At 45.3% G+C, this 25,678-nt stretch overlaps 2 protein-coding genes across 7 annotated transcripts in view; one reads left to right on the plus strand and one right to left on the minus strand.

Annotated features, from left to right (window-relative positions):
- Nucleotides 1–1,936: 1,936 nt before the first annotated feature.
- Nucleotides 1,937–4,112, plus strand: LOC135806584 (protein ILRUN-like). Its single transcript, XM_065320784.1, has one exon. It carries the CDS (start codon nt 2,211–2,213, stop codon nt 2,952–2,954), a length of 744 nt encoding a protein of 247 aa, XP_065176856.1. The 5' UTR covers nt 1,937–2,210; the 3' UTR covers nt 2,955–4,112.
- A 1,199-nt stretch (nt 4,113–5,311) lies between these two features.
- Nucleotides 5,312–25,678, minus strand: part of LOC135806583 (uncharacterized) — a 31,010-nt gene continuing 10,643 nt past the window's right edge. For all 6 annotated transcript variants that reach the window (XM_065320782.1, XM_065320779.1, XM_065320781.1 and 3 more), the window contains 15 exons: nt 24,960–25,134; nt 24,218–24,322; nt 23,735–23,958; nt 23,082–23,225; nt 22,448–22,552; nt 21,813–21,878; nt 21,248–21,346; nt 15,389–15,496; nt 14,911–15,141; nt 14,138–14,448; nt 13,081–13,182; nt 9,909–10,080; nt 8,421–8,609; nt 7,446–7,661; nt 5,312–6,816 (listed from right to left, as the gene is read on the minus strand). In XM_065320782.1, the coding sequence (XP_065176854.1) occupies nt 6,649–6,816; nt 7,446–7,661; nt 8,421–8,609; nt 9,909–10,080; nt 13,081–13,182; nt 14,138–14,448; nt 14,911–15,141; nt 15,389–15,496; nt 21,248–21,346; nt 21,813–21,878; nt 22,448–22,552; nt 23,082–23,225; nt 23,735–23,958; nt 24,218–24,322; nt 24,960–25,134 (2,415 nt within the window). In that variant the 3' untranslated portion in view covers nt 5,312–6,648. The remainder of the gene's footprint in view (nt 6,817–7,445; nt 7,662–8,420; nt 8,610–9,908; nt 10,081–13,080; nt 13,183–14,137; nt 14,449–14,910; nt 15,142–15,388; nt 15,497–21,247; nt 21,347–21,812; nt 21,879–22,447; nt 22,553–23,081; nt 23,226–23,734; nt 23,959–24,217; nt 24,323–24,959; nt 25,135–25,678) is intronic.

The following is a 25,678-nucleotide window of genomic DNA, read 5'->3' on the forward strand; positions in this document are numbered from 1 at the left end:
GCTCCTGTGCATGCAAGTGGATTTCATTGCACTTCTCAGTTTGGGAAATGCTCGATTATGACAATTCTGCGTGTGAGTGCACTAGCCCTGAACAGACATGTAGGTGAACCGTTTGTGGTGTCTCATAGCCTACCTCACGACCTTCTGCTTTCTTTCTTCATCACTTGTATCTTGCAGGTATATCATCCCGTGACGACCACATTGAAGTCTGAATTTGAAGTGTGAAGATGCTTCAGCAACCACATCGTACTTTTCCATTGCTTTCATTGTGCTTCTACTGTGCATGTGTGTAACTTGTGGGGTAAACATGTGATGACATTGTATGCTGGCGACACGGTCAGATGTCCATGCGTCTAACGTACACCTGCATGTTATGCATTGAAAAGGGTTTGCCACTTGCAATCCTGGGACGAGTATCAGGTCCGCTTTGTCCTGTGTGGGCTGTATCAGATTGCTGTTCACTTCTCTATCTGTTGGATATGTGACTTTCTGCAAGTTTCTGGTGTATGATGGCCACGTCCTTGCTTGTCACTTTGTATGATATTACATTCTGTATTCGCTGCTTCCATGGCATGGTCTGCAAACTACAATCCTTGGGCAAATGTCATGTTTGCTATGTTGTGCTTTGGCCGTCAGCTTGTATACACGCTGTAGTTGAATTATTTTTGTTTCACAACTGACTTCCTCAAGTACGGTGGCCACTGCTTTGCATGGCATTATACATGAAGAATTTCCTGTTTGTGTCGTGTGCATGTGCGTATGTGTGCGTGGCCACGTGTGTGTGCCGTGTGCATACACATGTTTGTGTAGTTGGGGTGGGGAGGCGGAACGGAAAAAGAGCTGAAATTATCCATATAAAAATCGCTCTGTGAGCGGTTCTGAAAAACCTTTACTGGTACTGCCCCGTCGTAAAAGTAAGAAATTAGAACTGGCCCATTGTCCCCCCAAATGCGAACTGATCCACCTAAATCGCGAATGACGGGACCCGAACGCACCAGTAGCACGAGGTTCCTACCTGTGGATGCAGATGGGGACGTTGGTCCGGACCATAGGCCATGTACTGTACTAGCGGTAGGCTTCCCTATCATAATAATAAATTCTACTGCTACTACTGGTGTTACCCTATGATAATTGCCGTGATCCTGTGCCCTCCCGACCTCGTGCTACTGGTGCGTTCGGGTCCCGTCATTCGCGATTTAGGTGGATCAGTTCGCATTTGGGGGGACAATGGGCCAGTTCTAATTTCTTACTTTTACGACGGGGCAGTACCAGTAAAGGTTTTTCAGAACCGCTCACAGAGCGATTTTTATATGGATAATATGCAATTGTGATCAACATCTGTTAGTAAATTCAGTAATGGCCAATGTTTGGCCATTACCAGGGCCAACACACCCCATTCCTCCTTCCCGGGCGTCGTTTCCAGTATGTATCTATCATGTGCTTCCTTTTCAGCTAAATATATTGTCACTGGAGGTTGAAACCAGCGGCTATGACTCTCTTATACTCTATTTTATCGTAAACATCGCGCACATGCAGACTGAAAGCTCTTGCAATGTCACTTCCTGAAGGAATATCAGTCTCAATTTTGGAGGCGAACTTGACAGAACATTGATAATGGCAATGGCAAAAAGAAATTTGACGTGACTCTTTGCAGGCGCTGGCAATGAGATATTTTACCGATTTGTTAAGAAATGACGCAATGTTAAAAAATTACGAATCACCTCGTAGTGTAGATCCAGATCCGCGGCTAGCTGTCATCAGATCATGGTCATGATCTGAGCTGGCCTGGTTTCAACGTGACGTTTGAAGTAAGTAAAAGTATGCGCTCAAGATCTGACACGTAGAGATCTACAACAAGGACGCGGGACGACACGTGGCAGTGCAGGGCATGCAAAACAAGAAGGCAAAGCTACCTACAAAGTACAAAGACTGCAAAATGAGTAAGAAAATCCAGATTCCACACACAACAAGCACACGTGAAGAGGAGCAGTGTTTGTTTGTGCTAGGATCAGTAAATTAAAAATTGTTTTTGCTTGGTTGGATTGGAGGTGTGCACGCATGTGATGGTACGGTACGGTGTTGCTACGGCAATGTTGTGATATTTTTGCGTATAAAGCTTTAAAGATCAACATTATTTTGAACTGAAGCTGTGCACATGTGAGAGCTTCGTGTTCGAATTCCTGGTTGGTACGATATAAAGCAAGCTCAGAATGGATGCTCAACTCCTTGCACAATTCAGTGCAATGGGAACCACTGATCGTGAAGTACTGGTCAAAGATTTTCAATTCTATGTCGGTGGGAACGTGGACAAGCAGAGCTGTGTGTTTTTCCTAGAAATGAACAGTTGGAATCTACAAAATGCTGTCGGTGCCTACTTCGAGTACCAGGCTAAAAGCGAGTCTCTGCCCAGCATGGCATTGTTGGCTGATATGACGGTTGGCGAAGGAGAGTCAGTTGCTCCGGAGAAGCTGTTTACCAAGCTATGGCGATTGCGCAACAATGGCATCAGCAGTTGGCCAGAGGGTTGTTACCTAACTTTTGTTCGGGGTGATAGCATAGGCCCTTGCACTAGGGTCAATATGCCCCCATTGGGCAGGAACGTCATGGCTGACGTTCGAATTTCTATGCTCGCTCCACGTGATAGCGGACATTATTGCAGCGAATGGAGAATGTGCATGGCGGATGGTACTTTCTTTGGTGACACAGTGTGGGTAATAGTACAAGTAGCTGATGATGGCTTACTGGACTTGACTCAACAGATGTCATCATTAACAACCAGTGCAGAAGAAGAGCCACCTGCAGTATTTGCTTCTGTAACATTGGTGGAGAATGCCGCATGCGACCAGTCGCAAGCCGTGTCGCTTATGGCATTGCAACCTACAGATCTCGTAGGACAATTGCCTACTGTAGACTTAAGCCAAGTTGAGCAGGACCTGTCCGCATTTAATGTATGACGAAGACGCTCAAACGCAATGTGTACTTGCGTCCCACAATTACAGCAGCAGCAGCCTGCCGTAGTAGTAGTAGCTATCGGTAAGTGGACCCAGAACTTGTAGTTTGCAAGAGTAGTCCTTCCAGCCCTCTCCTCTCGTGTCCTGCTAGTCCACTTCTCCTCTCATACATAGCTACCCCCAGGTAGTGATCTGCCCTACTGCCGTATCCTTACATTCAAGAATGATGTTGCGGCATCAGCCATGGTCAACATGAGGCTATTCTCCCGTGCATCATCTCTTTCCGGTGTCTAGTAAACTCTGGCTTGATCCTAGTGCTTGAAGACTAATCCAGCCATGTACAATTAACGTCATACTCATCATGAAAACTCCTAATGCTGTCATAAAACTAGGGAAATTCTGAAAAACATGAGAATACTCGTGATCTCATTTCGCGTGCCTTCCGAACCATCAAATTTAGGAAGTTTATAATATAACTGGAACTGAAAGACTCCCTTTTGGATACGTTTGTGAAATATGCAACTGCCTCAAGTCCATGTATTGAAAGTCTATTATATTTTGTCTACTAGGTTTTTTTTATGCTGTGCTAGTTTGCTGAGCTGATGTGTCCTCCCTCCTCTGCGCCCTTCGCTTTCGGCCTATATATCGAGCGGAACTTGCTGTGTGTGTGTGTGTATGAATGTTTGTGTGTGTGTGTGTGTGTGAGAGTGTGTGCGTGTGTATATATGAGTGTGTGCGTGTGTGTGTGTGCGTGTGTGTGTGTGTGCGTGTGTGTGTGTGTGTGTGTGTGTGTGTGTGTGTGCGCGCGTATATATATGTGTGTGTGTGTGTGTGTGTATATATGTGTGTGTGTGTGTGTGTACCGGTACGTGTATGTGTGCTGCCAAGTCCTGGCCCGCGCTTGCCTTCCGTTTGGCGTTGCTAGTGCACCTGTCTGTCGCTCTGTAGGGTCTGTGTGCTGTGTTCTCACTGAGAGTGTGGTGGACTGTGTTCTCTATTCTCTGCTTATTTCATGCTACTTCACAGTGCCTGATTTGCGTGTTACTTTTCACTGGTATCTGGTGCACAGGTGTTCGCTAGTGCCTATCTTGATTCCTCCGCGGAATCCTTTCTTTCCTACCTTATATTTTAAAGAATTCTCTTCTCATAACGTCTGGAGTATGTGTCTGCGGCTTTGTGTGTTTATCGTGTATGTGCGTGTGTGTGAGTTGAGTTGAAATAAGTGACAGATTTTTTTTCCTCTGCCTTCTACAGGTAGTTTTTGGGCAGAGCCAGCCTGGGTAGCTAGAACATACGATAGGTTGCGCTGAGCAGGACGACCTACATCTTGCCGTTGCGGCCGAGGAATAAATCAGTGTTGACACGATGGTCACTTCCAATGTGGCCACTCGAGTCGTTCGCCTGCAAACCCCCGCTTAGTGTTTAGCTCGCAACGTGCACCAGCAACTCGGAGATTTGTGCTGTCCATGGGGATGTGGAACGTCAGGACTTTGGTTGACGTGGACGGCAAATTGAATACCTGAGTCTACTGACTTTGGTGACTTGGTCACGTATCCCGAATGCCAGACTGTATCCCTCCTCGTCAGCTGCTGTGTGGTTCGTTGCCGTCCCAACATCAGCTGCACGGACCCCGTAAGCCCTGGAAGGACACAGCGATGACCGACTTGGTGGCTGTTGGTGTCCTTCTGGACCAGCAGCTCAGTACCATTGTCCAGGATCAGGCCGGCGGGTTACCTGCCGTGACGCTATCATGCTGTCCCTGTTACTGGCTGTATAAAAGCCATGTGATACGTGTGAACGCAGTTTTCGACGTCAACAAGATTTTTCGATGCATAAGTGTAACGCTGTTCGCGCAGTCTGTGCACAATGAGTCCGACATTCCCACACCTCCTGGTCTGCCCCATATGGGCCTAATACCCCCCTTCCCGGCCACATTAGCCAGTCATGGCATTGGAAAAGGTGTGTGGGGGGGGGGGGGGACGTGGGCCGTTGGGCGGTTCAATAGCCAATCTTCCGGGGAGACCCACGTAACCAGTTTTGGCAGTGAACAACAAGTACAAGCTAGTGTGTGTATGTCTGTGCGCGTGTGTGTTGTGTACTGTGCGCGTGTGTGTTGTGTACTGTGTGTGTTGTGTACTGTGCGCGTGTGTGTTGTGTACTGTGTGTGTTGTGTACTGTGTGTGTGTTGTGTACTGTGGCTGGTAACTGCATGGGTGTGACGTGTACATGCTACTGTAGCTCTGGCCTGTGAAACTCTCTCCGATAAACAAAACAGCAGTAGCTCAGCATGCACCATACAACCCTACTGCCTAGTACTGGCTAGCACACATCCCTCCAGCACTGCCAACACTGATCTATACTCTTGAGCCGACGTCCTGCTTATTGGATTTTTTCAGAGAGAAAAGCCTCTTGTATGGGCAAAACTTACTGAAAACAATGTTGCACATGTACATACGGATGTCAAAACTAAAAAAAGTAAAAAAAAATGTTTAAAAAAGAGCGAACAGTGACGGTTGTTCTGTAATACATGTATTGGATTGGGACGACCTGTCCATCCAATTATGATGTGTAAGATGCAGTGTTCCACACAGTGCAATAAAAACATGACAGATCTGTAGCATGGAAAGAATTTAGCCTCAGTGGGAAAGTACATTGATTTGTAGATTACGTGTCACCAGCAACACCACAACACTGGTAGGGAAGGGACAGAAAACCTAAAGAAAACAAGCAAGTACATGTAATTACATGTACTGCGTCTACCATCGCTACACTGTAGACCTGTGGATAGGATGGAAGTCAAAAGTGAAAAGAGGATGCTAAATGTAAGCAGCTAAAGAATTGCACTGCGTTTGGCCAGCCAAAAACATTACTAAAATACCCATGGTCCACATGTGTGTTACTGCCTTACTGGCGATGACGCCTGTTGGGAATTCCCTAGTAAAATAAGAAAGAAAGAAAAAATACTGGCTAACACTGCTACAGCTCATCTCAGCAGCAGACTTACAGAAACCCTAGACTAGTGACAGTAGTGTGGAGAACAAGTTAGATAGAAGTGCTGCAGGAAACACACATCCTAGGGATAAAGCTTTGAATAAAAAAGGCAAAATAAGCAAGGGCAGAGCGACACAGGCATTTTGTATGTTATTCAGAATATGACACTGGACTTTGTTGTCAGTTAGACCAGTGCTCTGCAAGTAGTAGTACAACATGGTCTGTGACATAGCCTGCAACAATAAAAACCTAACACAGTACCTAGGAGACAATAATCAAACAACTTTGCAGATCACATGAGCGAGATGGGATGCAAGATTAGGAAAACAAGGAGATTTGTTTGGAGAAGGAACCACCAACCTACATGTACACTACCTGAAAGAGAAAATAGAAAAATAAACCAAAATACTAATAAGCTAGAGAATGCGGACAAAGGAAAAATATCAGATTCACGACAAACCAAAACGAACGCACACCACCCAAACACATGCGCGTGCACACACATACACACATGCGCGCGCGCGTACACACACACACACACACACACACAAGAGCGGGACTACATCCTGCAGACAATACCTTCAGTAGGTATATTGGATAGTGGCTGAGCTACGTTATCCTAGCTGCCACGTGTGCCACCGCTACAAAGAACCTCTGATAGCTGCAAGAGCAGATACAGCTGAACACTAGGTGATGGGTAGAGATCTTAGTAAAAGCTTTGCGTGACTGTGAGGTCAGAAGCTGTCAGATCAATACGTCGGTTACATTGACGATGGCGAGCTTGATCCAGCAACATGTTGAGCATGAGGTAGCCCTTGCCGGATGCAACCAGGCGATCGGCAGCATCACGTGCATCGCGCAGTGTTTGTTTGTCCTAAGCACACGTGCACACGTACACACATACACACGTACACACACACGTACACACACACACGTACACACACACACACACACACATGTACACACACATGCACACACACACACACACATGTACACACACACACACATACACATAAAACCATGTTCAATGTCTTCGTACTGTAGAACCTTCCTTATTACAGGAGAATGTCTGGCTGAGGGCGTGCAATACTATATATGCACACGTGTGCATTTTGTAGTTGGTACAAACAGCAAGTGTTCTAGTTGAGATCTAAGTGGTTCCTGACAGGGCAGCTACACATACAGTCAACTTTGCCAATAACCACACTCGGCGGGGCATCAGAAAAGTGTCCTTATTCGCAAAGCGTCCTTATACCCGAAGTCTCATTATATGTATACAGTCAGATGGGACTTTGCTCTGGGCATGAAAAGTCTGTCGTTATTCGCGAATTGTCGCTATATCCGCAGTCGTTATTAGCGAAGTTGACTGTACTCAGCACAGGTACTGCCAGCCCATACATACTAGTAGGCCATAGCCTCTAGCCAGGTTTTTTAACACACACACAAACACACACACAACCATGCACACATCCAACAATGCGAGGCGTAACCTCAGTGACTCACAATGGATGCCTTGAGGGAAGCCAAGACTCCCTTGGCATGGGTAGAAAACTGCTTGAACAAATCTGAAACACCCAGGCGCTTTAGCTTGATCAGTTTGTTCGCCTCTGCCTCGACAACTGCTATGATACGACAGATAGTATTGACAGCTGAGCTTGAACCATACTGTGCAGGCGAGGTGCAGATTTCTGCAGCAAACTCTTGCATTCGTGACAAGTCCTGAAGCACAAAGCCAACAGACAGAGACCATCAAAGAACCATCAGTGATAATTATAGTAGCAGTGGTGAGGCTTCCTGCAGCTTCATTCATAAAAAAAGGTTTCAGAGCAGACTCGCTCTCTTCCCATTCACTCTGCAAACTCGAACTCATTACCTGATGAGGGCAATTTTGCCGAAACGTTGTAAAAAATTGATCAAATGAGTTCGAGTTTGCAGAGTGAATGGGAAGAGAGCGAGTCTGCTCTGAAACCATGTTTTTAGTGATAATTATGTTACTTCAAAGTGGCAAAGGGCAGTATACATGTACTGGCTTTTGGAAAGTTCATTTTTCATTGCTATCAGGTTCGGCCTCATTTTCTCTGTGCTGCGCTGATGAGTCCACAAAGGACGAAACATTTCTGTCCGCAGATTGATTGAGTGTACCGTGTTGTATGTACATGTATACTGCACACACACACATACACACACACACACACACATACACACACACACACACATACACACACACATACACACACACACACATACACACACATACATACACACACACACACATACACACACACACACACACATACACACACACACACACACATACTGTTCACGTTGCATTATTGTATTGAGCAGTGTTTTGATGGAGGTGTGGGTGAGTAATGGGTGAGTAATGGGTGAGTAATGGGTGAGTAATGGGTGAGTAATGGGTGAATCCCGACACACTGAGTGTGTGTGTGTGTGTGTTGCATTCACTGCTTCACTCACAGTGGTGGCACCCTCCAGTTCGGAGATGAGATCGTCCTGCAGGCACACCGCTGCCACTTCATCGAGCATGAGAGAAGCCCCGTTAGCAAGGTGCAGTCTCCACTGTTCACCCGTAGCTCCACCACTGTTGCCTAACATGATGGACAGCTTCAGTGGCACAGGCAAACATGCTACCACCGCAATCATAGCCTGCAACACAACAACCAAAGAACCAAGAAGTGCAAAAGTGAGAACTTCAGAGCTAGTGAACCAACACTTCTGCCAGTACAGGCGCACATCGTGTACCACAGTAGCAGCACATCGTATACCACAGTAGCAGCACACACTGCATGTACACAACATGTACTACAGACAAGACATTCAATGACCGGGAGTTGATCCAAACAGATGCATGTATGCACTGCAACTACATGAAGGGTGTATTCTACTTATTCACAAAAGCGAACAAGTACAATGTATACGAAGGCAATGAAATCGTTGTTGTACAGATGCAACGTCACGTGTCAAGTATTCCCTCCAGCATAAGACAACTGAATACATAAGTACAGACCACCTTATAGGGCACAAATGATCCATATGATAATTAATAATATGGATAGGCAATACTAACCTACCTACACCTTGGTCACTTTAACTTACATGTACACTATTCAAGTATACTACAGTTCATACAGTGGATACAGTGGATACAGTGGATACAGTGGATACAGTGGATACAGTGGACATAGTGGATACAGTGGATACAGTGGACATAGTGGATACAGTGGATACAGTGGACATAGTGGATACAGTGGATACAGTGGATATAGTGGATACAGTGGAAACAGTGGATACAGTGGATACAGTGGAAACAGTGGATACAGTGGACATAGTGGATACAGTGGACATAGTGGATACAGTGGATACAGTGGACATAGTGGATACAGTGGATACAGTGGATACAGTGGATACAGTGGACATAGTGGATACAGTGGATCAGGATCACATTTGCACATTGGAAAAAAAACCAAGTCAACTGCCCAGAGCACACCGCCTTGGTTATAAGAGCAGAACTTGTGCTGGGATTGCACCATTCAACAGCTTGCAAGGCTGAAGAATTGACCGTCACTAATCAGCCTGGTCTACACCATACAGCTATCTGAAGTGACTTTTTCTGGCCAGTGAATCCCTATTTTCTTTTTTTCTTTTTTTTTTCCCACACACACATCACACCACATACTCCGGCATGCACTGGCTGTTGGTAACCACCCAGGAGAATGAAAGAAAAGTCAGGAAGAGTCTGAGAAAGAGAAGAAAGACGTGTGTGACCATAATCGTCGGGAATCGAACCCGCAACCTATCGATTGGAAATCGCTGCACATACCACTGCAACATATGGGACACACACACACACACACACACACACACACACACACACACACACACACACACACCCATACGCACCCCCCCCCCCCCCCAAACACCCACCTACAAACACACATCACACACCTGGCCAAAATTGGAGCCGATGGGCACCTCGCTCATTCGTAACTTGTGACCAGTATCATCAGCTCCCAGGAAGCTTGCGTTGATGGGGTGATTGCAGACACCTTCGATGATATGAAGTTTGGCCGGCCGAGCCAGCGGCAGTCGACGGATATCAACCTGACCATACGAGTATCTACAAAACCAAACGTCACACAAACAACCTGCACAACGTTATCAAACTAGCAAGTGTAATATAGTACGGAGGTTAAGCAAGACGAATTTCGCGTTCGAGTTTGCACTCTAATGAAAGACGAACTGCCCCGGCACTACGCCACGGACGCGAACGGCAATATCGCACATGTCGAGATACACGGATTCTGTGAGGTGTCCGAAAGAGCCTACGCAGCAGCAATCTACATTGTGTTCATGACAGAGGTGGGCATGCCAGTACAGCTAATCGCTGCAAAGACTCATGTTGCGCCGCTGAAGCAACAGACCATTCCCCGTCTCGAGTTGCTTTCAGCACTGGTATTGGCTCGCCTGATCATCAACGTTGGCAGATCTGAAGAATGTGAAGATAGATCAGATTTTTTTTACTGAATACCACAGTACCAGCAGATGCTGCACAGCGGGGGTGGTGGCATATTGGATTCACTGCTGGTCAGACTCCCAAGTGGCACTGGCGTGGATAGCTGGAGTGGAGCAAACTTGGAAGCAGTTTGTTGAGAGCTGGGTTACAGAGATCCGACGCCTCGTTCCGACGTCCTGCTGGAGCTACTGCCCAACATCTTCAAACCCAGCCGACCTGCCGTCACGAGGAGTGAAGCCCAGTGAGCTCACCAGTACCATCTGGTACACTGGTCCGAAGTGGCTACACGAGCCACAACCCCGAGCAGAAGTCGACAGCGGCTCAGCAATATCGCAGAGCGAAGAAGTCGAGAGAGAGCGGAAAGCAACACCTACCACGGTCATGGCAGTTGGCTGCACCTCGCACAGTAGCATCGAGAAGGTCATCGATGTGAATCGCTTCAGTTCACTAAGCAAACTGCTGCGTGTGACCGCTTACGTCCTGAAGTTCACAGAGCTGTTGAAGCGTCGCAGCAAGACCACACATCTGTCGGCGAAGGATCTCCACAGAGCACATACACTGTGGATGGTCAACACTCAACAGGATCTGTCCAAGGACAAGAAGTACCCTGGTTGGTCTAAGGAGTTCGGCCTTTTCACCGACGAGAGTGGCGTTCTACGATGTGGCGGACGGCTGCAAAACGCCGGACTGTCGCACGATCAAACACATCCGATCTTGCTGAACGCACATCATCCGATCTTGCTGAACGCATATCATCCGATCTTGCTGAACGCACATCATCCGATCTTGCTGAACGCACATCATCCGATCTTGCTGAACGCACATCATACGTTCACACGACTAGCCGTCCTGCAGGCTCATGTCGCTGTATGTCACAATGGTGTCAAGAAGACATTAACCAAGCTGAGTGATCACGTTACTGGATCATTCGTTGTCGGCAATTTGTGCGAAAGATTGTAGGCCAATGCACAGTTTGTCGACGTCTCGAGTCGAAGCCGTACGCTCCGGAAGATCCACCTCCCCTGCCGGATTTCAGGGCCAAGGCGGACTTCCCCCTCAGCTACGTCGGTGTGGACTTCGCAGGGCCATTGTTCATCAGAGAAGGAGCAGACACCAAGAAGGTGCATATCGCGCTTTTCACCTGCGCCGTCAGCCGAGCACTACATCTGGATCTTAGGGGCTCCCGTAAGAAGACCATAGGCCTGTGGGAAACACCCTAGTAAAATAAAAGTTAATAATAATCTTGTGACTGACTTTACAAACTTCAACTGTAATACTGCAGTGACTTGGTGCAACGTGAGAGCATCTTGGGTTATCTTTACAGAACAAAAACTGTAACTTGTCCTAGACAAAGGAATGCAAGAACCCAAGACCCAAAAACGACAAGTGGAGACAAGCACCAGGAAAATAACACGCCAGAAAGCCGTGTGCCATACATGAAGGCCATGGAAACGTCGTAAGCGTGCTATGGAGCAAAGGTAAGTAAAATACTTCAGAAAACATGATGGAGAGAAGACTATATAATCAATTTCTTGGTGCGAACCATTAGTTTGTGACAATAATTATTGTACTTGCATTCTACAAGTAAATGCGTGCAAATATCTAACAACAACCATACGATGTTCCACACTCGCTCCAGATGAGAGTTTACAAGTAGAATTTAGCATACTACATGTACAGGACTTATTCTTACAACAGCGTGATGATAATTGAGTACCGACCATGGTACAATGTGATACTTTCATCTAAAACAGAATATTGCTTCAATTCTATAAAGCGCCGGCGTCAATCAGTTGCTGTCTGGCTTTATTAGCCGACCGGGCACCATCTCTCTTGGGCCGCGTTGCGAAAGAAAAATGCAAAAGTTTGCGATTCAGTTCACAAACAAAAAGTGTTTGTGAACTCAAACGTGAAATTTGTCTTGCTAAACCTCTGTACTATCCAGTGTACAGCAGTGCTGTACTATCCAGTGTACTACGCAGTGCTGTTCTGGATTGTGGATTCCAACACTTTCAATTCATCCTCTAGGTTTCCTTCAACATACCGTATTTCCACAAATAGTAGGCCGGTCTACTATTTTTTCAACCTCGCCCTAACCCGGCCTTATAATCGAGGACGGTCTTGTATTCGATGATGGTCTTTTATTCTTTCAACCCAGTTTGACCCTGGTCTTCTATTTCTCGCCACACATTTTTCCCCCGTTCTTCCATTTTCTTCTACACAGTTTGAGCACGGTCTTCTATTTTTTCCCACAGTTTGAGCACGGTCTTCCATTTTTAACACAAGAACAAAGACTCATTTAGTACGCCCGGTCTTCTAATCGGAGACGGTCTTTTATTTTTTCAATCGCCCCCTGCCCCGGCCTTGTATACGAGGAAGGCGTTGTATACGAGGACAGCCTTTTATTTGCGGAAATACGGTATCTGAAATATGCAGATCTTTCTTTTCTGCATCCCTGGGTAACACAGTTCATTTCACCTGGAGCCTGGTAAGTATTTAGTATTGACAGTCGTTAAACTGTTGACATTTGTGTACATGTACAGTGTGGTAAGTAGTGAGCAGCAAGACCGACATCAACAACACATACAGTTGTACACTACTTGCCTCAGGAAGCCTTCAGCCTTCTGGAAGCTCTGTGTTCGCTGGCACAAGTAGTGAACAAAGGGTGCGGACGCGTTGAACTTCTCCAGCAGCTGCTTCTCACGCCTAGCAGAAGAGAACAAACGCAATGATCAGTACATGGCGATCAGTACATGATGATGATCAGTACATGATGATGATCAGTACATGACGATCACAAGAGTGACAGAACAACGAGTACGAGTAGTTCCGCATGATGACATTCTATGCTCTTTTGCAGCAGGACATCAACCATACTACATGAACCATTACAGGTATGTATTGGAGAACACAACACAGTTCAGTAGTACAGGTGGAATCCTGATAATTCGAATATGGCTTAATTCGAACATACCGCTTAATTAGAAGTTTTTCCAGGACCGATTTCTGTCAATACGATTCCCACATAAATTTTTCTGATAATTCGAACCTCAAACCGGACATGTCCAGTAGTTCCACGGATTCCACTTACATAGGAAATGTGTGGGATTTGTGCTGATAATTCCAAGTTAGCAAAGTGTAATTCGAAGTTCACTGTACACTGTACTGGTCAGTTCAGTTTGCATGAGCAGGCTGTGCCTGTCAGTTCAGTATCCGTGAGATCTGTGTCTAAGGTCCATAGCGCAACTCTGCGTGACCATGAGAGCATTTTGACATACATATTGTGTTGTGGGTTCATGTTTGGATAATTAGAATGTCCGGATAATTAGAGGTTTTTTCTGGCATTTGGAGGTTCGAATTATCAGGATTCCACCTGTAGTAGCAATGACACACGCACACACACGTAATCATTGTACACTGAATCTGATGTGGAGTACCGATGGAGCACTGACACCAAAGCACGGATCACACAGTAACAACGAGAGGGAATCAATACCATGCACTGCACTGTTGATCTAGAACACAACAACGAGAGGGAATCAATACCATGCACTGCACTGTTGATCTAGAACACAACAACGAGAGGGAATCAATACCATGCACTGCACTGTTGATCTAGAACATCATGATTGCAAATGTGATTAGAAATCCTATCACATACTTGAGATAGGCCGGCTTGCCAATGCAGGCAGAGCCCGTCGGACGCAGCAAGTGACGGCCGGCATACTCAGTCTCGCCTATCGGCACTGACTTAGAGACCACACAGGAGTGACGGCAGAAGTCAAGTGCCGTCCGTGCCTTGTCGGCATGTGCAGGTAGCAGCATGAGTAGTGAAGATCCAATGTCAATCGGAATGGGTTGTTGATAGGTCTCGCCGTAGAAATGCTGGGCAATGTCCATGGGATGCAGGAGCTGTGCATTGGCGTGCGGGTAGAGAATCAGACGACTGGCATAGCGACCCACCCAGCTAACCTGTGACAGACACATGCACACAAGACACACGCACAGACACACGGACAGATACACAGGTAGACATATAGACATACATACATACATATACATACATACATACATACATACATACATATACATACAGAGACACATAGACAGATACACATGCACACATCCAGACAGTAACAGACAAGCAGAGTAGTTGGAAGATAACAAGACGAGAGAGAGAGAGAGAGAGAGAGAGAGAGAGAGAGAGAGAGAGAGAGAGAGAGAGAGAGAGAGAGAGAGAGAGAGAGAGTGAGGGAGAGAGAGAGGGAGAGAGAGAGGGAGAGAGAGAGAGAGAGAGAGAGTGAGAGAGAGAGAGGGAGAGAGAGGGAGAGAGAGAGGGAGGGAGAGAGAGAGGGAGAGAGAGAGAGAGAATGTTGGATATGAGAGAAGAGAACATCAGCACACGATGGTAGTGGTGGTGTTGGTGATGTTTACCTCGTGTCTATTCCCAGTACGCATGTCCATGGAGAGGCCGTGATAGCGCTCCGTGTCCCAGAAATCCACTGTCAGATGAAAGCACTCCAGCAAGCGCTGCCACAAACAGAACTGATGTCGGTCAATGTGCTGATTGGTGACAAAGAGTACGTCGGACACTGGGTTGCTGCTCGGTACATAGAATGGCGATACGCGAATAGCCTCGTACGCATACTCGATAAACTTGCCACGCTGCAAACAAGCAACACAGGGGAAAACATAGAACCAAAAACAGTACAATGATCCGAATGCACTTTCAAGTACGTTGTGAATCAAGCATATCACAGAATGTATACGCATACCACAGAGTGTATACGCATACCACAGAATGTATACGCATATCACAGAGTGTATACGCATATCAGAGAGTGTGCAAGCAAATCACATAGTGTGCAAGCATGAGCAAGGTTGTCGTGGAGTGTGCAGTTCTGCAGCTTACAAGGAAGACATCTGCTTGCCAAATACACTTGTCGAAGAGCTCAGCACGGGATTCCATTTCTACATCCACTGTAAGAATCAAGGTTTCACCGGCACGGATGTGATGCACCTGCAATGCATACAAACATACATGTACACACACATGCACACACACACACACACACACACACACACATACACACATACACACACGTGTACACACACACACACACACACACACACACACACGTGTACACACACACACACACACACGTGTACACACACACACACACACACACACACAGTGACACACACACACACACACACACACACATTTAGGAGTGGCATTAAGAGCATTGCAACAATCTTGAAACTTGGAATAGATGTAGCTCTAGCAGGTAAACACATGCTAGAGACAATCATGCTAGAGACAAACATGGTAGAGACAATCATGGTAGAGACAAACATGGTAGAGACAATCATGGTAGAGACAAACACGGTAGAGACAATCATGGTAGAGACAATCATGGTAGAGACAAACACGGTAGAGACAAACATGGTAGAGACAAACATGGTAGAGACAAACATGCTAGAGACAAACATGGTAGAGACAAACATGGTAGAGACAAACATGCTAGAGACAATCATGCTAGAGACAAACATGGTAGAGACAAACATGGTAGAGACAAACATGCTAGAGACAAACATGCTAGAGACAAACATGGTAGAGACAATCATGGTAGAGACAATCATGGTAGAGACAATCACGGTAGAGACAAACATGGTAGAGACAATCATGGTAGAGACAATCACGGTAGAGACAATCATGGTAGAGACAATCATGGTAGAGACAAACATGGTAGAGACAAACATGGTAGAGACAAACATGGTAGAGACAAACATGGTAGAGACAATCATGGTAGAGACAATCATGGTACAGTCGACCTACCCTTATAACGATATTTGCGTCAAACCAATAAATATTGTTATAAGGGTAATATTGTTATAAGGGTAACTGGTTCATTTCATACACATACGTCATAATGCATGGATTTTGTTCATTTTTACACTCTTTATAGCATAACACTGACGTACATGCCCATTATGTACACAGCAAGGCGCCTACTGGTGCCCCCATTGCATTTCGTCATGTCCCAGCGACTTATCAAGTGAAGCTTGCCCTACCTGGATAGTAGTGGGCTCTACATATCCCCTGCTAGATATTGTTATAAAATGGAAAATGTCGATTGGTCAGCCCATTTTATATCGTTATAGGGGTAATATTGTTATAGCAATATTGTTATAGAGGTAAGGCATTGTATACACAAGTCAATGGAGTGATTTGGTTTGCCAGAAAAATATCGTTATAAGGGTAATATCGTTATAGAGGTTATCGTTATAAGGGTAGGTCGACTGTAGAGACAATCATGGTAGAGACAAACATGGTAGAGACAAACATGGTAGAGACAAACATGGTAGAGACAAACATGGTAGAGACAAACATGGTAGAGACAAACATGGTAGAGACAAACATGGTAGAGACAATCATGGTAGAGACAATCATGGTAGAGACAATCATGGTAGAGACAAACATGGTAGAGACAAACATGGTAGAGACAAACATGGTAGAGACAAACATGGTAGAGACAAACATGGTAAAGACAAACATGCTAGAGACAATCATGGTAGAGACAATCATGGTAGAGACAAACATGGTAGAGACAATCATGGTAGAGACAAACATGGTAGAGACAAACATGGTAGAGACAATCACGGTAGAGACAAACATGGTAGAGACAATCATGGTAGAGACAATCACGGTAGAGACAATCACGGTAGAGACAATCATGGTAGAGACAAACATGGTAGAGACAAACATGGTAGAGACAAACATGGTAGAGACAATCATGGTAGAGACAATCATGGTAGAGACAATCATGGTAGAGACAAACATGGTAGAGACAAACATGGTAGAGACAAACATGGTAGAGACAAACATGGTAGAGACAAACATGGTAGAGACAAACATGGTAGAGACAAACATGCTAGAGACAATCATGGTAGAGACAATCATGGTAGAGACAAACATGGTAGAGACAATCATGGTAGAGACAATCATGGTAGAGACAAACATGGTAGAGACAAACATGGTAGAGACAAACATGGTAGAGACAAACATGGTAGAGACAATCATGCTAGAGACAAACATGGTAGAGACAAACATGGTAGAGACAAACATGGTAGAGACAATCATGCTAGAGACAAACATGGTAGAGACAATCATGGTAGAGACAATCATGGTAGAGACAAACACGGTAGAGACAAACATGGTAGAGACAAACATGCTAGAGACAAACATGGTAGAGACAAACATGGTAGAGACAAACATGCTAGAGACAATCATGCTAGAGACAAACATGGTAGAGACAAACATGGTAGAGACAAACATGCTAGAGACAAACATGCTAGAGACAAACATGGTAGAGACAAACATGGTAGAGACAAACATGGTAGAGACAAACATGGTAGAGACAATCATGGTAGAGACAAACATGGTAGAGACAAACATGCTAGAGACAATCATGCTAGAGACAAACATGGTAGAGACAAACATGGTAGAGACAAACATGCTAGAGACAAACATGCTAGAGACAAACATGGTAGAGACAATCATGGTAGAGACAATCATGGTAGAGACAATCACGGTAGAGACAAACATGGTAGAGACAATCATGGTAGAGACAATCACGGTAGAGACAATCATGGTAGAGACAATCATGGTAGAGACAAACATGGTAGAGACAAACATGGTAGAGACAAACATGGTAGAGACAAACATGGTAGAGACAATCATGGTAGAGACAATCATGGTAGAGACAATCATGGTAGAGACAAACATGGTAGAGACAAACATGGTAGAGACAAACATGGTAGAGACAAACATGGTAGAGACAAACATGGTAGAGACAAACATGGTAGAGACAAACATGGTAGAGACAATCATGGTAGAGACAATCATGGTAGAGACAATCATGGTAGAGACAAACATGGTAGAGACAAACATGGTAGAGACAAACATGGTAGAGACAAACATGGTAGAGACAAACATGGTAGAGACAAACATGGTAGAGACAAACATGGTAGAGACAAACATGCTAGAGACAATCATGGTAGAGACAATCATGGTAGAGACAAACATGGTAGAGACAATCATGGTAGAGACAAACATGGTAGAGACAAACATGGTAGAGACAATCACGGTAGAGACAAACATGGTAGAGACAATCATGGTAGAGACAATCACGGTAGAGACAATCATGGTAGAGACAATCATGGTAGAGACAAACATGGTAGAGACAAACATGGTAGAGACAAACATGGTAGAGACAAACATGGTAGAGACAATCATGGTAGAGACAATCATGGTAGAGACAATCATGGTAGAGACAAACATGGTAGAGACAAACATGGTAGAGACAAACATGGTAGAGACAAACATGGTAGAGACAAACATGGTAGAGACAAACATGGTAGAGACAAACATGCTAGAGACAATCATGGTAGAGACAATCATGGTAGAGACAAACATGGTAGAGACAATCATGGTAGAGACAATCATGGTAGAGACAAACACGGTAGAGACAAACATGGTAGAGACAAACATGCTAGAGACAAACATGGTAGAGACAAACATGGTAGAGACAAACATGCTAGAGACAATCATGCTAGAGACAAACATGGTAGAGACAAACATGGTAGAGACAAACATGCTAGAGACAAACATGCTAGAGACAAACATGGTAGAGACAAACATGGTAGAGACAATCATGGTAGAGACAATCATGGTAGAGACAAACATGGTAGAGACAAACATGGTAGAGACAAACATGGTAGAGACAAACATGGTAGAGACAATCATGCTAGAGACAAACATGGTAGAGACAAACATGGTAGAGACAATCATGCTAGAGACAATCATGCTAGAGACAAACATGGTAGAGACAATCATGGTAGAGACAAACACGGTAGAGACAAACATGGTAGAGACAAACATGCTAGAGACAAACATGCTAGAGACAAACATGGTAGAGACAAACATGGTAGAGACAAACATGCTAGAGACAATCATGCTAGAGACAAACATGGTAGAGACAAACATGGTAGAGACAAACATGCTAGAGACAAACATGCTAGAGACAAACATGGTAGAGACAAACATGGTAGAGACAATCATGGTAGAGACAATCACGGTAGAGACAAACATGGTAGAGACAATCATGGTAGAGACAATCATGGTAGAGACAAACATGGTAGAGACAATCATGCTAGAGACAAACATGGTAGAGACAAACATGGTAGAGACAATCATGCTAGAGACAATCATGCTAGAGACAATCATGGTAGAGACAAACACGGTAGAGACAAACATGGTAGAGACAAACATGCTAGAGACAAACATGCTAGAGACAAACATGGTAGAGACAAACATGGTAGAGACAAACATGCTAGAGACAATCATGCTAGAGACAAACATGGTAGAGACAAACATGGTAGAGACAAACATGCTAGAGACAAACATGCTAGAGACAAACATGGTAGAGACAATCATGGTAGAGACAATCATGGTAGAGACAATCACGGTAGAGACAAACATGGTAGAGACAATCATGGTAGAGACAATCACGGTAGAGACAATCATGGTAGAGACAATCATGGTAGAGACAAACATGGTAGAGACAAACATGGTAGAGACAAACATGGTAGAGACAAACATGGTAGAGACAATCATGGTGAAGACAATCATGGTAGAGACAATCATGGTAGAGACAAACATGGTAGAGACAAACATGGTAGAGACAAACATGGTAGAGACAAACATGGTAGAGACAAACATGGTAGAGACAAACATGGTAGAGACAAACATGGTAGAGACAATCATGGTAGAGACAATCATGGTAGAGACAATCATGGTAGAGACAAACATGGTAGAGACAAACATGGTAGAGACAAACATGGTAGAGACAAACATGGTAGAGACAAACATGGTAGAGACAAACATGGTAGAGACAAACATGGTAGAGACAAACATGCTAGAGACAATCATGGTAGAGACAATCATGGTAGAGACAAACATGGTAGAGACAATCATGGTAGAGACAAACATGGTAGAGACAAACATGGTAGAGACAATCACGGTAGAGACAAACATGGTAGAGACAATCATGGTAGAGACAATCACGGTAGAGACAATCATGGTAGAGACAATCATGGTAGAGACAAACATGGTAGAGACAAACATGGTAGAGACAAACATGGTAGAGACAAACATGGTAGAGACAATCATGGTAGAGACAATCATGGTAGAGACAAACATGGTAGAGACAAACATGGTAGAGACAAACATGGTAGAGACAAACATGGTAGAGACAAACATGGTAGAGACAAACATGGTAGAGACAAACATGGTAGAGACAAACATGCTAGAGACAAACATGGTAGAGACAAACATGGTAGAGACAAACATGGTAGAGACAAACATGCTAGAGACAATCATGGTAGAGACAATCATGGTAGAGACAATCATGGTAGAGACAATCATGGTAGAGACAATCATGGTAGAGACAAACATGGTAGAGACAAACATGGTAGAGACAAACATGGTAGAGACAAACATGGTAGAGACAAACATGGTAGAGACAAACATGGTAGAGACAAACATGGTAGAGACAAACATGGTAGAGACAAACATGGTAGAGACAAACATGGTAGAGACAAACATGGTAGAGACAAACATGGTAGAGACAAACATGGTAGAGACAATCATGGAGTCCATGGAGTCCATGGCAGGTACTCTAAATTCAGCTGCTCATGATTTCCATACCTGGATATGCAGGCTGTCAGGAATGTTGGGATCAAACGACACAGTGTATTGGGATTCGGGTGCACGGCCACGGGGCAGGAGACGCGAATCCAAGCGAGTCTAAGCAGTGCAGACAAGTGAGCAAGGAAAGGTACAAGCAAGGAAAGGTACAAGAAAACAAAAAGTGAAGTTCGCACATTCATGTTACCACCGGCTATACAAGTGAAAGGCACAAGAGCAAAACAAACAAAAAAACAATACTCAGCATAGACATGACAAGTTGAGAACAACTTCTCTAGATATGACATACTGTAGTATACTACTTGTGCTATTTTACCAGTGGACAGTTAGACAGGAGTGAGTGAGTGAGTGAGTGTGTGAGTGAGTGAGTGAGTGAGTGAGTGAGTAAGTGAGTGAGTAAGTGAGTGAGTGAGTGAGTGTGTGAATGAGTGAGTGAGTGAGTGAGTGAGAGTGAGTGAGTGAATGAGTGAGTGAGTGAGAGAGTGAGTGGGAGTGAGTGAGTGAGAGAGCCGGCGAGAGTTGACAAGATATATGCAGAGTTGAAAAGTGACGGTTGAAGTCCTACCTTGACAAAGACCTGGCCACCACTGCCAGGCACATCACCATAATCCATGGTGGAGATATTCGTGATCTGCACACAGTGACCAGGCGGTAGAACATCATGGAGCACAGAGCAAAACAAGAAATGAGCATGTCAGCTACTGTACCATGCACCTATTATACAGTAGAGTAAAAATAGTAAAAATAGTAAAAATAGTAAAAAATAGTAATACTAAAGGGAGTGGTGCTTTCTTACAGCTTCGGTGACTTCTCGAGTGCTCTGGATGGCAGTCGTGAGTCAGTCAAAGTGCCAGTTCAAGTCACTGGGAAAAGAGCAAGCTCCAACGTAAGGAGCGACACACAGTTCCTAAATTATCGCCTACCGGTAATTCACTACAACCTCTTCCTCTTCATGCCGGTCAGGCAGACCAAACTAGGGGATGCAGTCACTGGTCAGGCAGACCAAACTAGGTGATGCAGTCACTGGTCAGGCAGACCGAACTAGGTGACATAGCACGGAGTCAGCCCAATGCATGACATTCTAGTTTCACCACGGGCTAACCGACTCTAACATTAGTTACTCAACATCAGCACCAGCACAGTGCACCTGCTAGGATCATCGTGTTGCAAATGATGTGTTAAGTAGTCCTGTGTTCTTACAGCAATCTCTAGGCTGGTGAGTTCTCCACGACCAAGGTGATTGGGTCCGGTGATCTTCTTGATCTGGATGGGATACTGGACGGTCAGCGTACGTTGTAATTCAGCCTGGTGGTGTAGGTATCGTGTACAGATGTACATGATACCCACCATGCACATACACACACGTACACACATACACACACGTACACACACGTACACACATACACACACACATACACACACATAAACACACACACGTACACACACGTACATACACACACACACACACACACACACACATACATGCACATACACACACGCACACACACACACACACACGTACACACACACATACACACACATACACGCACACACACGAACATACACACACACACATACATGCACACATACATGCACACACACACACACGTACACAGACACACACGTACACACGCACATACACACACATACACACACATAAACACAAGATGTTGAGACAATATAGACAGGTCGCTGTAGGAGTGGACTAACTGCCTTGAGTGCAAGACAACGTAAACAGAACATAGAAATAGTCTCCACGCCGTACAGAAAACTTAAACATCAGTTCAGGGTAAGAAATACTATAACAACATATGGTGGACAGGCTGCAACATACCCGCTCAAACGGACGGCCGAGCATTTCAATTCGAGGACAGATCTCAGCTTTGCCGATGAAAGGTCCGGGTGCATTCGGTGGAGGTTGGTCAAAGATGCGACCGCTAAACGAGATGGGAACAACAAAGCTACCACCTGATGGCACCTGCATCAAGAATGAAATCAGAGGCACAAATTACAAAAATAATTTGATGAAAAACAAGATTGCAAAGATGAATAGGGCAAAGATGAATATCAAATGCTAGGCTGGTGAAGTCGAAAGTTGTACATGCTGGCATATCAGAGCACCTGTGACCCGTGAACCAAGACTGGTCAGGCATTCATGGCTGAGTGACTGGTGGTCAAGACTATCACGGCTTCTAGAACATTAGCTGGTCAGTGAGTCAGCTATGCACTGTATGCGCTGTATGCACTGTATGCGCTGTATGCACTGTACGCACTGTATGCGCTGTATGCACTGTATGCGCTGTATACACTGTACGCACTGTATGCGCTGTATGCACTGTATGCGCTGTATGCACTGTATACGCTGTATGCGCTGTATGCACTGTATGACATACACCTCTAATAGAGTCGGGACGGATTGCAGAATGAGCAGTGTCTGGTGAAGAGGAAAACGAAACAGGGAAGACAGAGACAGTACAATACACCTACCTCTGGAATGGTGAACCTTGTCGGCTCAAAGTGCACAGTTTGTGTGGTTGGAAACAAAGCCTCAGCACCGGATGGTAGATGTAGTCCACCATCGTTAGTAAACACTACACCGCTGATGGTGATGCGCTCATTCGGCTCAAATATACCATCATCAATAGCCGAGACAGTGAAGTAGTCAGTCACCAGGGAATCAAAACGTGTCGGAGACGAAAACAAAGGTTCTCCTGCAATCACAAACCAAGATAGCATACGAGCACACGCTGGATGGGTACATTGGAGTACTTTTGTCAAACCTAGAGGAAAGGGTGAACGTCTTCCCCTGACAAACGTCAACAACGCACCCCCCCCCCCCCCCGCCCCAACACACGCACATGCGTGTGCACATATGTGTGCACACACACCTCACTCTCACTCACACACACACACACACACACACACACACACACACACACACACACACACCACACACACCATACATCTTACCAGCTTGACCCAGGACAGTCCACTGCAAGGCCCCATCAGTAGCGAGTCTGCCATCAAGACCACGGTTGCCATCGGAGCCCGAATGGCCAGACATACCCGGAGATCCTGCGGACGAGTTCACAGCAATGGGACATACAATGCACGTCAATACCATCGGCACCATGTTCATGTAGAGCTAGAGTGTGTGTGTGCACTTGGTGGACACACTGGGTGGACACACTTGTTTTGTAGCTCAAGAGGGTACAGTAAAGAAAAAAAGAAAGAAAAATTGGCACGGGTTCGCGTACAGGGCGGGCCAAGAGCCACCTTTCCGTTTCCGTGGGACGCCACCACCCCATGGTCAGGCGTCATCAGGCGCAATAAAGAAGGCAAGCCAATATAGGCAAAAGACAAACAGCCGACCACGTATAGAAGACAAACCAGTGGTGTGTGTTGGTAATCGTCACCATTACATTCAACTCTATTGTGTGAGTGGGCAGTGGCCACACAACTGCTCCAAGCTGAAGAAAATAACAAAATGGATATACAGTAACAGAATGGGCAATGCCAGACATTTGGTGTGGGAGAAGTGATTTTTCTCAAGTCAACTTTTTCGTCGCAACACGTGTGGTTGTAACGTGTTTCCCGAACGTGAAAAAGTACGGATAGGATTCAGAGAAGACATCCTATCAACATAATCTACATGTACATGTATTGGTCATGTCAATCAAGTACAGCGGTGGAGTAGTGTGGTGTTGCTTACCGGAAGAGCCGGAGAAGCCGGAGCTACCGCCAGAATGGTGAGTCCCGTTGCTGTCACGGTAACCACTGCCTCCGCTCCCACCACTACCGCCGCTACCACCACTACCGCCGCTACCGCCCGAACCACCACTACCTGCACCACCACCCTTGCCAGGATCTCCGCGGACGCAATCAATCTACACACAGTCACAGCAACACCACCGGTGCATACATGTACAATGATAGTGATACGGCCGGTAGGCTTCTTTTAAAAGTTACAGACCGGCTGAACAAACTTTGCCGAAATACACCTTTCCAGAAACCATTATTGTTCAGAGAGCTCGCCATCCTTAATCTGAGAAAGTTCTAAATGTAAAAGTCTGCAAAAAAACACGACAGACATCGCGACACAAGTATACAAAGCAGGAGCTTCCACCACCAAAGCCAAAGGTGCTCTGAGAACTAAGCTATCGGCAATCACAAACACGTCCAACGTTCCTTGCAGTAAGTACACTGCACAAGACATTGCATTTGAACGTGAATTCAGTTTGCATGACCTAGGAACAACTCCTGGGAAATATGTCATCAATCAAGAGAGGTTTGTTATAAATGATGTCAAGTCACACGATTTGTCAGCGCTAAACTGAGAGTGGTTGCTTCTCGAAGCAGAGCGCCCTTGGTTGGCAGATTGTACGGGTACAAGCTCTGCTGCTGAACCACACCGCTGCAAACAACCAACTA

The sequence above is a fragment of the Sycon ciliatum genome, chromosome 1 (assembly GCF_964019385.1).
Source record: "Sycon ciliatum chromosome 1, ocSycCili1.1, whole genome shotgun sequence".
NCBI classification, from domain to species: domain Eukaryota; kingdom Metazoa; phylum Porifera; class Calcarea; order Leucosolenida; family Sycettidae; genus Sycon; species Sycon ciliatum.

What these genes read in the sequence shown, in the direction of transcription:
- LOC135806584 (XM_065320784.1), top strand. Translation starts at nt 2,211, where the DNA reads ATGGATGCTCAACTCCTTGCACAATTCAGTGCAATGGGAACCACTGAT.